At 38.1% G+C, this 15,851-nt stretch overlaps 1 protein-coding gene across 3 annotated transcripts; it reads right to left on the reverse strand.

Moving 5' to 3' along the window:
• Positions 1-850: 850 nt before the first annotated feature.
• On the reverse strand, positions 851-15,738 carry il17rc (interleukin 17 receptor C). Of its 3 annotated transcripts, none has more exons than XM_041782940.1 (16): positions 15,642-15,724; positions 13,380-13,454; positions 11,553-11,836; positions 11,021-11,216; positions 8,204-8,298; positions 8,007-8,115; positions 7,862-7,903; positions 7,660-7,778; positions 6,740-6,796; positions 6,589-6,649; positions 6,274-6,491; positions 5,534-5,587; positions 5,402-5,456; positions 5,197-5,292; positions 2,012-2,050; positions 851-1,934 (listed from the first exon to the last, which is right to left on the reverse strand). In XM_041782940.1, the coding sequence occupies exons 3-16, from the start codon at positions 11,661-11,663 to the stop codon at positions 1,381-1,383; spliced, it is 1,806 nt and encodes a 601-aa protein (XP_041638874.1). In that variant the 5' UTR covers positions 11,664-11,836; positions 13,380-13,454; positions 15,642-15,724; the 3' UTR covers positions 851-1,380. The 3 variants fall into 3 exon arrangements, with proteins under 3 accessions (XP_041638874.1, XP_041638872.1, XP_041638873.1); XM_041782938.1 differs by having other exon boundaries at positions 10,982-11,216; XM_041782939.1 differs by lacking the exon at positions 13,380-13,454 and having other exon boundaries at positions 10,982-11,216; positions 15,642-15,738.
• Positions 15,739-15,851: the final 113 nt, after the last annotated feature.

Below are 15,851 nucleotides of genomic sequence, written 5' to 3' on the forward strand. Positions count from 1 at the left end.
CAAGCTTCCTAGAAATGTAGTGGAATCAAAAGTACAATATTTGTATTTTAAATGTAGTGGAGTGAAAGTCACAAGTTTCCAAAAAAAAAACCCAAATACTCAAGTGAAGGACAAATACTGAAAAAATGTACTTAAGTACAGTACTCAAGTAAAGGTACTCCGTAACTGTCCACCACTGCCCTTACCTTTACCCTAAATGGAAGTTTAATATAATTTTATTTTGAAAGTTTTGGTGTGCATTTCTGTTCTGACATATTTGGTGTCTGAGGTGAACGGTCTGCAGACTTTCTTGAATCATTTTCCCTATTTCAGTGCACTTGTAGCAAAAATCATTGCTCTAAAGACAAAAAAACACCCTAAAGACCTCCACCAAATGGCTGAGATGGGTGTTTGCATTGAGCTTTAAAGGGCAAAGGGGGATTTTGCCATTTGGTAAAATTTCCTAGGGCCTCTCCCTCAAGTTTGGGAATGGATGTGCAGCACATACGTGGCTTATGTATTAAATCACTTTTGAGAATGGGGACATATATTTTGGAAAAGTAACTAAAGGACCAAAAGTGGATAAAACAGCATCAAAATGAATTCTGAATAATGTTGTATCATCCAAAAAAGTCCATGGGGGGCATATCTGGACCCAACACAAGGTTGACATATTTTTGTCAGACCTTGGAGATATCTCAAAAAACTCTATGATGATGACAGATGTATGTGACAGAATTGAAAATAAAAAGTTCGTACTGGTTAAAAATGAGATTGTTTTCAGTGTTACTTTGTAGAGATTTTAATGTCTGTGTTTAGGCAGATTTTGATAATGGGACATGAACTTTTATCAAAAGCTTTGTCACGTAAGTATGGTATGGTTTTTAAGTTTTATTTATACATGTATAGAGATGCTTATATCAGAATGACTGTTTAACTGAGCAATGTATCACAGTCACCAAAAATACACTGCAAAAAGCTGAGCTTGGTCCTAGGACGTCATACACTCATGTGCATGCTGATATCACTTAGCCACAACATTACCTCCACACAGGAGCCTGTCAGATTAAAAAAATGATGTCAGCACAAGTCAGCGCTGCGTAGCCTGATTATACGTGTAACAAAACTGCAGAGGTGGAGTTAAAGCTGAACTGATACAGACAGATGACTCATCAGGTAAGCACATAGACAAATGTATCTTCGGGAAGCAAAAGACACTGAAAATAGTTCCTTCCCAATGTAAAGTGCAGTTAACAGTTGAAAAGACAAAGCTACATGATGGAGAGACATGTTTAAATGTTTTTGGCATTTTAAGAACCTGTTTTCACAGCATGATGCATTCAGTGCAGTCTTGTTTTAATGTTTGCTGTTCTTTTGGAAGTCTTTCAATTTCCACCATCGTCATGTCCGTCTACCTGCTCCCCTCTCTGTGCCCCCTACTGTGAGCTCAGATAGGAAGGCCCGAGTCTTTGAGGGGAGATGAAACAGGGGCAGACCCTGAAAAAGCTCTGGCAAACCCTTGTTGCTGCTCTGATAGGAGTCAAATTTTACAAGAAGAAAGCGTTCTCCTGCTCTGCCTTGCTCTTTGTCAGTTTGGATAATGAACAGCAAGGCTGAGAACACATCCGAGTAAGGGGACCATCTCTGAGGAAGACCCTTGCTGTCCATCTTTGTCTTCATATCCTTCTTGTACCAACGGGTCCATTCCTCTGCTCTCTCCAAGGCTTTCTGATTCAAGATGAGCACGGCTCGACCCCGCTGGCTCTTCAGCTCCAGCAGCTGGGAGTGCAGCCATGGCAGAGGTCCCAGAGTGCACTGCTCCTTCCTGCTCCACTGGTCCACAGACACACTGAAGCCGTGGTTAGAGAGTAGAGATCCCAGCTGACACACTGACTCAGAAACACCAGCATCCACATCAGGGGGGCTCAGCAACACCACATGACACATTCTGCCAACTGAAGAAAACAAGTGGATTGATGTAAGAGCTGTCTTGTGTCATTATGATTTACTGTTGCAAGTATAAAGCACTCACCTTTAACAAATCCACCACTGTGCCAGCTCCACACCCATTCTAAAAAAGTAGGTGAAACAGTATTCAATATAGAAGAGAAAAAATTCACTACAGGAAGCATTTCAGTGCCATGAATATATAAAGGCTGACTATGCAAGTTTCAGAGCAGGAGGTATGCACAAAGAGATCAAGTACTGTCTTTGGGTACAACTCCTGAATCTCTCTGCTCCACTGCTTCTCACTTCCTGTTCCACTGGTATATATCTCTGAGACAGAGAACAGCAGGAGAGTGCTCACAAACATCTGAGAACAAGATCCTGGGGTGTATTTTAAGAGAAAACACAGTGCCCATAAAATGAATTGACCCTCTTGGATGTGTAACCTTTTTATTGATTTTATAAACCAATCATGGTCAATATAACATTGCTATTTTGATTTAACAAATTACATAAACAAACCCATGTCAAAGCGAAAACTGGTTATTACGAAGCCACGTCACTTGAATAAAAATCTGTAATGTAAAATAAGTGACTGCATAAATATTCACACCCTACCAGTCAGTATTTAGTAGATGCTCCTTTGGCTGTAATCACAGCACTGAATTCATGTGGATAAGTCTCAATCAGGCTTGCACATCTGGACACTACAATTTTACTACATTCTTCTTTGGAAAACTGATCAAGCTCTGTCAGATTGCACAGGGGTCATGTGTAAACAGCCCCTTTCAAGTCCAGCCACAAGTTTTCTATTGGATTCAGGTCTGAGCCTTCACTCAGCCACTCCAGAACATTCATTTTGTTGTCTTAAAAAATTTTAACCCTCTACCTTTACAAGTCTTCCAGGGCTGGCTGCTGAGAAGCATCCCCACGGCAAGATGCTGCCATCACCATGCTTCACAGTGGGGATTGTGTGTTTGTGGTGTTTGGTGTCCACCAAGCATAGCGTCTTATCTGATGGCCAAAAAGCACCATTTTGGTCTCATCAGACCAAAGAACTTTCTTTCACTTGATCATGGAGTCTCCCACATGCCTTTTGGTGAACTCTAGTCCAGATTCAATCTGAGTTTTATTCAGCAGTGGCTTTCTTTCGCAAAGCTTTGACTGGTGAAGAACCCGGACAACAGTTGTTGTATGCAGAGTCTCTCCTATCTCAGCTGCTGAAGCTTGTAACTCTTTCGCAAGTGTCTTGATGGCCTCTCTCACTAGTCTCCTTTCTTGCACGGTCGCTCAGTTTATGAGGATGACCTGATCTAGGCAGATGTGCCATATTCCTTCCATTTTTGATGATAGATTTAACTGAACTCTGGGGATGTTAGCTGCCTTGGATTTTTTTTGTATCCATCCCCTGACTTATTCTTTTCAATAACATTTTCTCTGAGTTGCCTGGAGTGTTCTTTTGTCTCCATGGTGTAATGGTAGCCAGGAATACTGATGAACCAGTGACTGGACCTTCCAGGTACAGGTGTCTTTATAGTACAATCACTTGAGACACATTCACTGCACTCAGGTGATCCCCATTTCACTAATTGTGTGGTTTCCAGCAACAATTGGCTGGACCTCTGTTGAATTAGGTCAGTCACATATGTACGCAGTCACTTATTTGACATGACATATTTCAATTTATTTGACATTACTTTGTAGAAATCTGTTTCTCTTTGACATTAAAGAGGTTTCTTGATAATATTTGGTGAAAAAAGCCAAATTATATTGATCATGATTGATTCATTAAATCAATAAAAAAATATTCAAAGGTGTCAAGACATTTCATGGGCACTGTATGCATCTCAAAGTTGATTTGGTTGTTGTATGTTGGTCTTTTTAGGCCAAAGAAATATTTTCCTTAGTTTGGTAACTATTTTTCCACACCTTCAGTCATACCCTTTTGAAAGCACTCTGCCACCCCTTAATGGGCATGTCCATCTCTCATCTGCAGAGATAAAATTTTTTGTAGGCCAGCCCAGAAGTTGCATCAGCAAAAGGTATATTGTTTTTAGTCTTATGGTAAAAAAAAAAAGCTTTGTGGCAAAAAGCAGGATAACCCTCACAAATAAAGACTACTGCCATCATTTTTTTGGTGTAAATTCAAAAAAAGTAAACAGGCTATAAGGAAATAACACCATAGATGTGTATTTTAACTTCATTACCATTAAGCTTGCAAATTATTAGCTTATCTGCCAAAGTTTTAGTCAGAGTAGTTTTAGTGGGTGCCTTACACACACTAAGTGAGAGGTAGATAAGTGGATGAGTTAACATGTTGGGTATGATGACGTTTAATGTTTAAAACTCTGTAGTCTGTGTTATTCACATGTTTGCAACTTCCTTTTATGAGATGTGGAAAGCCTCCAAGCTCACAGGCAGAGCACTCTCAGATATTTACAGAAAGTTGAAGAAACAAAAGTAGATCTCTTAAGCTGGTGTTTTTACAGACCTTATTATGGGCATCAAGAGTCACGTAGACTCTGAGATGATGGAACCAGAAGAGCTAAATTGCTAACACATTTCTGGGTTTTAGGACTCAGTATCACCAACAGTTGGGCCTAGTGTACACGGTGACATTTTCAGCCAATTCTGACACAAATTTAGAGTCACTTGACTCACTTCGACTGACTTTCAGCCTGATTGTGCATCATTTGTCATGCAGTGTATTAGGGGACATGCACTGTGACTTTACAAAGAGAAGCGTTCACAGAGAAAAAGTGTGTTTAAAGCTGTAGTAAGCGATTTATTTTCAGTGTCCTATGCCCACAAAAACAACACAACCCGTCAGGGTCTTGTTTTTGAAGGCATCTAACAGAATAACACACTTCTGCAACGCCTCAAGCTACCAGTGTGAGAACATAGCTGAGAACAACAAACCCAGAGAGTTTGACTGCCCTATATTTATCAATCAATCAATTATATAGCACTTTTCCTGAGAACACAATGCAGCACAGAGTACTTTAAATACAATCACATGTAATAAATTTTCTAATAATTAGAATGATGCATGATAAACTGTTAATCCTCAGATAGCATGTTAGCAAACATTTGTATGCATGAGCTGTACAATTAAATTCAAGACCTTTGTGGAAAATGCCTGAGGTAATGTAATCAGAGTCAAACACTGAACGTTTTAGTAAAATATGACACGTCTCTTTTCTCCTTTCTTCACTCTTTCACATTAAATAAGCTTTATGCAAAGAGAAAACAGAAAAAAACAAAACTTACTCTTGATGAAGCCATGAAGAAGATAAACCATGATTATAGTCAAGCAGATTATCAGCATGGCACCAAAAACAAGGACACTCCAGCGCCACCTGTCAGCTGCAAAACCAAAAAAAATAAACCTATTTATATAAAGTCTCTCTGGTGGTTTATTTTCACAAATATCTAAAGCTCTGTCCAGGTTTAGTTTAATTCATGTCAAACTCACTGTTTTTAAAACAGAATGGACCCAACTCCCTAGGCACACCCAAGTCTACCTTCACCTGCACAAACAGAGACAGACATTAATGTGATGTTTTACTTACTAGCTCTTACAAAAGGACAGTACTGAATACATTACCATCACACATGGAGAGAGCTGAAGGTCCATGTCTTCAAACACCCCTCTTTTCTCCTAAAACAAGCACAATTATGAATCATTCTCTAAAATATCTACTTCTCAAACATACATGCCTTCTAGTCATAAAGCCCGTGGCCAACTTTATTTTAAATTCTTGGCGATAAAAAAGTTTAAGCAGTGTTATATAAATTGGATTTAAATAAAGGCAGAAATATATAGTATGTACATGACTTGCAAATAAAAAGAATGCAAAAATAGTTTTTTTCTGATTAATTTGGCTAAAGCCGTCAGAAACATACATTATCCTCAACATCACAAAGTTTCAAACAAGAACTACTGCCTGGCGGATACACACCTCTGGTAAGCAGTAGACTTAAGGTCTGATGACCTTGAACTTTGACTACCAAATTCAATCAGTTCGTGCTTGAATCATGAGATAAACTATTCAAAAGCAAGGGGATGGACATGAAGTGACCTTAAACTTTGGCTTCCATATTCCAACCATATCAGCCCTGAGCTATATATAAAAATACTTTGAGGTCTCCTTGAGATTTTGTCTGAAGAAGGGCAGACAACCCAAAACAGAATCCCTTCAGCCTCAACTATAAGGCAAAATAAGGAGCCCTGATAAGGCTGAAACTAGATCATTAAGAATATTTCAAGTGTTATAAAATGTGGAAAACAAATCAAAATTGCTTAGACATTTCTAGGTAAGTGGTGTCACATAGCAGTTTTCTTACCCATAGTCCTTTGCTGTTTTGGGTCCATGTGCTCTTTGCCAGCTGTTGTCTGTAACCCCTCACCTCCTTACAGCTGATGTCTCTCTGACAGGGCCACACTTCACCCTCCAGCCTGCAGGGGGCAGACACGTTCCACGTCAGCATTGAGCGAGAGTTGCTCATTAGGCCCTCACCAACGGACACAGAAACATTCTCCCATATGTTCCTGTGAAATAACTCTGGGGTAGACACATAGAAAACATCAGTATACTTATAATAAACATAAAAACTCAAAGTAAAACAATAGTGTAGAAATCAGAACTCTAGGTTTCTTACTAGTGTTACGGAAAGGGCAGTTTCGAGAGCGCCGAGGTCTCTGATCATCCTCATCCCACGCCTAAAACATAAATAATCACGTCAGTCCTACGAGAGTGTACGTACACATCGTTATAGTGAGTTAGCTCTGAGAAATGATGATGTTTGTTACCTGAAAACACATGCAGGTGGTTACAGAATACAAAGGGATGGTCAGCCTCTCCAGGCTCTGCAAAGAAACAATTGACACAAATTAGGACAGGAGAGCAGAGGCCCGCTGAACCAGCGGTGTTTACGTTCAGCTGCTTCAGTTTTCCTTTTTCACTTTAGACTTTAACATTAAATCTAAAAAACACAACTTCATCAGCAGTGATAAACAAGAAATCACAAGTGCAAAAACTCTGATTCGACTCTTCTGTTACAAATGATAATACAATGTTTGTTATAATGGTCAATTGGACAAAAATTAATTAGATTAAATTAACTCTGGCTCATGAGTATTATGATATGACTCTTCATACACTTTTTCTAAATTTACAAAATAAAGTCTACCAAGAGGAGCAATGCAACAGAGGATTCAGTAATCAAAAAATGTAATCTGCAAAGATTCTCAAATGGAAACAAAGTTCACCTGGTATGAAGTGCGACATGAAACAATCAGCCAATAAATCTTGCATGTATCATCCAAATAATCACAAAATACTAAGATTTTTTTAAAGGTTAGATTCAAATCCGTCACTAAAAGCTTGCTCAGGTTCTGAACCACTGTGAACTGTCTCTTACTTATAGTTTCATTTCAGTGTTTTTATTTTTTAAAATTCAGGATCAAACCATAAACTTTCAGTTTCAAATGTATTTTTTTAAATTAAATATTTATTTATCTTGGCTTGGACTTAGCTCCATATTCTTTAACGTGAAGAAGCCAACGCCAGCATCATGGCATTTCCTTAGGCGAATAGCAACAACACTGCTCCTACTGTAGCTAAATTAGGTGCGTAAGCACTTGTCGTAGTCCAACAGCAACCTCTACTGGCTAACTTAAGTAAGATGCAGAAAATCCTATCACAAAGAATGAGGCACTTCTACACTTACCCGACATGTTCCATTCTGCTCATACTGGACACACACAGAGGGGAGGCTCTCATTTCTGCCAGCAAAGTGCAGCTCCACCTGATTCCTCTCTTTGCTAATAACACTTAGGATTTTTGGTACTAGGAGGAGACAAGTGCTGCTTTATTCAACCATCAAGTAACAAAACAGCACATAAAATAAATATACACTGAGGGATATTTACCTTGACACTCCTCTACATGCTCATGCAGCTCCATGGAGCAAACTAAACACAGAGGAAAACAGTTTTACTAAACATTAGTACAATACATGAATAAGCATTTTTTTATTTGCATATTAATAACAATGAAATTTTAAACAAGTTTTACCTTCATCTAGAGAAGGAGCAGCCACCTTCACATGTGATGATTTAACAGAATAAATAATAACCTCGCTGCTGAAGGTCACCCCTGCTGGCTCAGTTATCAACATGGAAACCTAAAAGTCCAAACAGAGAGGGTTTAGACATGCTGAGAGCATGACAGCACACACCCTCATTTATTAGGGCACATGGAGTCTACCTTACCTTTGCCTGAGTAAGAGCTGTGTGCTTCACGGTAAACTCCACCCTCTTGCAGGTTGGCATTGTTTGTGCTGTGTAGTAGCACACTGACACAGACGCTGTTGCAACACAGACAGCAGAAACAGATAGGTAGGGCTCAGAGTTCATTAAAAGAACAGGAGAAAAACAAACACACTCAGCTGTCAGTGCTTTTCATTTACCATGTTTAATACAAGGGTGCTATCATAACTGTGGGCAGACTTCCTGTCTGAGATTTTTAAAACATTGTTTTATATATTTTTAAGCCTTTTTCAGACAATGATCAGTATATCTCAGAGCTGTTTGAGAGGAAAATTGGCACCAACATGATAACTACTGGCTGGCTAGCTCTTTAAGTCATGGGAGCACAAAGTGAACTTGGTAAAACTGCTTTGTTCTTTGAAACCCTGAACACATGGACCAATCTCCAACTCACTCTAAAGACTGACTTCCTCCTCTCTCTTGATTTTTGGACTTTGATTTGATAAGCTTTCATTCCCGCTTTGTTTCCAGTTTAAAGTTGATTTCTATTGATTTTTATTGTTGATTTTATGTGTCTGTCTTTTCCGTGTCTGTTTCAACGTGCTTGTTATCTTGACAATGTTGGAAATGAAGGACACCTAAGTTTCCCATTGAGAAAAAAAAATGAATGTATGAAATGTTGCACTGCACATGTTGGCACAGGAAAATTAGACACACGCCACATTGTCTTTTCATAACTCACACGCTGACTCATTTATTCCTCCAGAAATGATTTCACAACACTTTGAAACATGCCTCTCAGCCACTGATGTTGGGATAAAACATATGCTTTATTAAGTCATTTCAAAACTCCTGCAAGGAATTTTTCATTGGTAATAACTGACTGAAATTAATACTGACACAGTTCCCATAAAAAGTATTGATCCCCTTGGAATTTTTCCCCTTTTATTGATTTTATAAATCAATCATGATCAATATACCCTCTTGATGCTTGTATCATTTTAGTGTTTTCCCTCCTCAGACTTATTCTGTTACAGTTATTCTTCCTTTACAGTTTTACTTCTCTTGATGTTGTAGTTCCTGTTGCTTCTCTTTTAATTGCCTTTTAAAAACTTCAATCCCCTTGGTCTCAGGTTCTTTGGTTGGGTTCCTGTGTTGGCCGGATACCCATGGGTTCTTATGATGTCCTGGTTTTAATGACCCCTCAGGCTGTCTCAGCTCAGGTGATGTCATGTGAAACATATCAAAGCTCCTATGACTTCCATGGATTTTTAGATTCTAATAATATTTCAGTAATAATGTTGTTTGGGCTGAACGTATAGTTTGGGTTTTGATTTTGTATAGGTTCTCACCCCTTAAATGTGCTCTTGTTATTGTTGTTTTGTTGTCTTTGTCTTGCTGCTTTGATTTTCTTCATGTCAAAGCACTTTGTTAAACCTTGTTTTAAAAGTGCTATATAAATAAAGTTATTATTATTATTATTATTATTATTATTATTATTATATTTGACAAGAAACCAAAACAGATTTGCTAAAGTCATGTCAATTGAATACAAATATGTAATGTAAAATAAGTGACTGCATAAATATCGTTTTATAGATTATGTTTTTTATATTTATATAATGCTTATAAGTTAAGTTATACTGACCATGTTTGGTTTATGAAATCAATGAAAGGGTAAAGATCTGAGGGGGTGAATACTTTTAGTAGGCCCTGTAGCATAAACCATATTCTCAGGGGCCATGTTTGTGTGAGGGCCCATCAGTGTGGGTAGCTCAAATGCTGTTTTCATTTATGTTACAGGTTGTTTTTAGCATTGACAAGGAGACAGCTCTATTAATCCCACTGCTTCCTAATTGAAAAGTTATGATGAAGATGAAAGATAAAAAAAATCCAGAGAGATATCGGACCGCATTCTGGTTACAAGCCTTATCATTAGTTAATATTATGTACTGATAATAATAATCCACACATCATGTAGTCCATCTCTCTCGGGAATTTTATATGGTGCTCTAACAGTAGTATATGATAAGAGCATTAAAGCTTTCCACCTTAAGCATGGAGATGGCTGCAGTTGGAATATTGTTTATAGTAGGCCTGTCAGACAACTAAAATTTAAAGTGGGATTAATCTCAGTTTTTTGTAGTTAATTACAATTAATCTCCCCACTATTTTGCATTTGAAACGGCTTATGTTTCATTTTGATTGAATAAAACTAAGAGTGATTGACTTCATGTTTGAAAATACCTGCTTTTATTTTGAAACAAAATAAGGAACTTTGGGTGGTCCAAAGATCATGACATGAGCTTAGCCATGGAAAAAAGGAACTTGTTATGGATTGCAAAGAAAATAAGGCAACAGCGAAATAGTGAAATGTTTGACAAGATGCTGATGGCTTTGGACTTGTCCTCTAAGATGTCCGCAGGTTTTTACTTCTTTTTTTTTTTTTTTTTTAAATATAAGACAATTAGGACTAATGATGGGCCTATCTATTAAATGCTGTCTTATCTAACTACAAATAACACAACTATTGGTTAAGCTTGGTATGCAGGAGAAACAAAAACAGTGCAAATACTACAGGTTATTCCTTTTTTTGCTCAAAAGGAGGGTATGTGGAATTTTTTTTAAGCATAACTTAACAACAAATTCCTTGTATTACTAAACCAACAAAGAATATTAATGATTTTGATGTAAGTATATCAGCCAAAGGGATTTTAGTATATTCTGGTCTGTAGATGACCAGTAATGAGACATTGGGTTGAAAGCAACCTTAGTTTGTACCTTTTTGGTTGGTGATCTCATCTCTATATTCCTCCTCACCTCTTCCAGAGTGGCCTTCATCTTCCATGACCTCCACATGGATGTTTATCTCCGTGTCAATCATCAGACATAAGCTACATGATGCTGCCTCTTTGCAGCAGAGCTTGAAATATGGAGTCAGGTTTTGGATATCCACAGAATTATTTTCCTCCACAGTAAGAAATGTCTCCTCCTCCATGGTGCAATTAGAGAGACCCTGAGGGAAACAAAGTTTGACATGGCAGAACGGTAAACAAACGATTTCCATGTAAGACATTTGGATGAATTGCATCCGAAGAGTAAATATTAGCCTAGACTGTGTTAAATCTACAGGCAGCAGCTCTGTGATGTGAGGAGGTGGCAGATGATGTCACACTTTCAAAGCTTTGTGTTTGAGAATACAACACTTCATAGGTGATAAGGTAAATTAAAAGGTAAATTCAAGCTCTAAAGAGGAAATTAAAAGTGTAATCTGTCACATAAACTGTGTTTACTGTACTGGAGAAGAGGAAATAACAGCTTCAATGTATCCAGGCGATGAAGACTTTAGTACCTGGGAGCAGATGACTTCAGGGCTGTCAGATCCACAGACCTCCAGATCACAGGCTGACATGTGCAGAGTCAGTAAAAGGAGCCATGTGGACAACAGCCCAGAGGGACACATTTTGTGTGTGGACACTGAGCATTAAAGCATTTCTGTCCAAATATCTCTCATGGAGAGTTTGTTGCATTAATCCGGGGCCTTTTCTTCCCCATGACTGAGTGACTTAATGAAATCCAAGTACTTCACAGGAAACTGGAACTGGAGACAAGAGGGGCTTCACCTTCAGTTATGGCCTGAGGAAGAGAAAAGATAAGTAGAGTGGTATGTGTTTTCTGGCAAGGTCACATTTTTCATTAAGCAGAAGCTTCCTGTTGGCTGACTTGTATTTTAGGTTCAAGGTCAAAGATATCTTTGTTATCTAAAAATAGTTCATTCCAGAGATTAAAAAAACACACGCTATAGCAAGACAAATGAACAGTTTAAAGAACATCCAGGCAAAATTCACTACAGGGAAAACATGAAAATACAATAAACTGAACAATCATCCATCATCAATTCATGATAAAGTGTTTTGAAAGACAGTTTAAAATATCTTTGATAATTAAACAGAGATTTGCGAAAGCAGCTGTCAGCAAAAAAGCTGACCAGTCAGTAAATTACAATCAGCTACTTCTACTGATGACTTCATTTAGTCTGACTATAAGACTCAGAGTTTGACTCAACAAGTTCTGAATCCACTAAGAAGCCCTCACCTCTGCTAAACAAAGGGCAGAGCCAAATGTAATTTTCATTTTATTTTAATTTAGTAACCTTGAAAGCACACAGTACAGTTTTATACATATGGCTCTGTCTGTGTACTGACTGACTGACTGACTGACTGAGTAACTGAGTGATGCTACTTCCAAGACCCTACCATAACAGAGTTGCGTTTGCTTGGAGTGAATGCTCTTGGTAATGGCTGCCTCCGTCACAGCAGCACTTTTGTCCAAACCAGACAATTCTTTATTAAAACAAGAGAAGAAAGCAACCAGAAATAGGGACTCAAGTCCAAGTTGAGTCGCACACACTGGTGACTTGAGACTTCACTTGGACTCATGCTAAAGACTCCAGACTTGACTCGGACTATCGATTTGAGACTACTGCTCAATCTTTGGTTTTTAACTTTTCCATCATGATCTACTGTCCCCCTGTAACTGTTTCTCCTATCGTCCCTTTCTCTTTGACTGTTCGTGCGTCTTTTACGTAGCAGCGTTGCCTGCTCTCCTCTCATCCTCATCTGCTTTCATGCTACATAACAATGACACACACAAACACGACGCTCACGCACACACCTACACCGAAATGCACGCTTACATGTTGATTAGGATCAGCGTGTCAGTGCTCTGTGTTCGCGCTGCAGCTGTGTGTGTCTGTATCCCCCGCATGAGCCAGGAGTGTGCGCTATGATAAAAAAATATTTGGTAACTAGAAAAGCACTCAGAGAGCACAGACGTCCGCCATTAGCCCTATCTCCCAATAGTACAGAATCCTTTACAAAATTCCTGGACCCAGACGGGGATCCGGATCACTCCTAAAATCTAATCAGTTCTTCCTTATGCCATTTCTGACATTTCCTGAAAATTTCATCAAAATCTGTTCATAACTTTTTGAGTTATGTTTCTAACAAACTAACTAACTAACAAACCCTGCCGATCACATAACCTCCTTGAAGGAGGTAAATATTACCTTAATACTATATGTTTAGGGGGAACAAATAAATGTTAAAATCTCTGCATTTGTGTTGTTAAGAGAATGCTGCTTAAATGTTTAGCATGTCATATAAAGACTCTTACACACCTGTCAGTGACGCTGTCTCTATCAATGAAGTCTGACACATGTCGCTGTAGAGTTTCATATGTGCACAGAGAAGAGCTAACAGGAAAGACAGAGAGACAGAGGACAGCATGTAGCTATACATTTAAGTAGCCACAATAAATTTGGCTCACAAAAAATAATGACAAAGTCACTGTGCCAGTCAGGCATTTCAACAGGCATCCCAGATAGTTGAGGTCAGCCATACACTAGGTTTTTACCTAGTCTTGTTTTTTACTTGTAAAAGCTTCGTTTTTTATTTTCAGTGCACTAAAATTATTTTTAGTCCTGAAATAACTCGGACTTCCTAAATATGTTCATTCGAGTTCCAGAAACTCTCCAAGAAAAATTTTCTGCCCCATTGGAAGAATTTTTCCCCAACGCCTGCAATTAAGGTCTTATTTCTTGTTTTAATGTCTATCTCTAAATAAAATGTTGATTTAATACAAAGGACTTGTGACTTGGAATTAAATATAATATTTTAAACTAGAAGCTAGACTTATTCTGACTTATTTTTCTTTTTGTCTTTAGAGTGATGACACCATATCATCTGATATAGTACAATACCCTCTGATACTATATGACAGTACAATATAATGATACTATACAATACGTTACAATTAGACACGATGTGATATGATATATAGTGATGCAATACTACCACATGATATGCTCCATTACAGTATGTTACTATAGGATATAATGATATATCATATAAAACATTATGACAAGATAACATGATAGAATTCTATATGATAGTAAATATGATGTCATACAATGACAGATAGGTTTAAATAAGCTTTAGCTTAAGCTGAAATCCTGATGGCTACCTTGAAAATTCAGGAATTTCATTTTGTTGTGAGTGAACCAAAATATATTACATTTTTTCATTCACTATCCAATAATTAAATGTACGATAATGCGATATGATCACATAAGATATGATGATAATTCCATATGACATAATCCGACACAATGTAGGATACAATATACCAGGGGTTCTCAAACTTTTTGGGGCTAGAGACCCCTGACAGGGACCCCAACATAACCCTCACACTGATTAAACATATGTTAACTGCCATTTGTAATCCTAGATGTTGTATTTTAAACTCTTCAACCTAAATTCAAGCTCTTGTCCAATTGTGTGTGGCTTCTTACTTTATATAATCCTTTGAGCAGCCAAATAAGAAGCCTTCTGTGCTTTTTCTGAGATTGTGGTCAGGTTCACCATTCATGTTTTCTAGCAGATGTAGCTGTTCCTCAACCTTTTGTCAGAAAAAAATTCTTTGTTTTGTCCTTAAATGCTGCATGCTTTATCAGATGGCGCTTTGGCTTGGTGGGCTTCACATGAAGACAAACAACACATTTTGGTCCTCCGCTGCTGTTCTCAATAAAAGCAAACTCGAGATAGCTGTCATCGTATTTTCTCAGTTTAGCTGGTTTGGACTTATCATCACTTGATGAAGTGGACGCTAAAATATTTGCCCGTTGTTGCTGGCTGGACCTGCACACCAAATGCATCCTGAGCAAAGTAACTGATAAGTGACAAGTGATAGATTAACGTGATGTCTCTCTCTCATATCTGAGTTTTTATTTGCCCAAAGCTGACGTATGTGGGAGTAATTGGTTAAGTATGGTTATTTTATAGCACTGTGGTCCCTACATGTATTTATCTGCTTTTTAATGACATGACATTACTTTAATGATTTACAGTATTTTGAATTATTTTGCAGACCCCCGAGCTGTGGCTCGTGGACCCCCAGGGGTCCCCGGACCCCAAATTGAGAACCCCTGCAGTATATTATATGACATCATGATCTGATTTGATATGATACAGTGCCATAAGATTCACTTTATTCCCTCCAAAGGAAAATCTGTCTTTGACTTCAAGCTCTACACACATATTTCAACTTCCAAAGAGGAATCAATAAATCCAATAACTGAGTAGAAATGAACAGAATTCACATATAAACATACCAGTTCAAACACATACACTGCACATTACCTATATTTCCAAGATCAGAATAAAATGCAAATATTTATATTATGTAGTTGTTGTAGGCTTGTGGATTTAAGGGTAAAAAAAAAAACACTATCATTTCCGTGGTTTAAGGTATTATGAGCTCCAAGAAAGAACTATCTCACCAGGTATCACAGTGTTTGTGTTCTGTTTGCTGTTATAAAAGATGAAATCACATTAACTTAATATATCAAAATACACCATAAAATAAAATGTCAGTTACTTACTGTGTAAGCGGTTAAGTGTGAGTAAATCTGTCTGTAGTATTCTTCACACCGGTGGTTGAGCTGCAAGCCCTGTCAGAGTTACGGAGGAGTGTTTGGCTTCTGGGAAAACTGAAGCAACAGAGCCCCTCCCTACCTCCCTCTCTCTCTCTCTCGCTCTGATTCTTTCTCGCTATGCTCTCAAAGTTCCTGCTCTAAATTCTTTTATTGTTG

The sequence above is a fragment of the Cheilinus undulatus genome, linkage group 3, assembly GCF_018320785.1.
Source record: "Cheilinus undulatus linkage group 3, ASM1832078v1, whole genome shotgun sequence".
Classification (NCBI taxonomy): domain Eukaryota; kingdom Metazoa; phylum Chordata; class Actinopteri; order Labriformes; family Labridae; genus Cheilinus; species Cheilinus undulatus.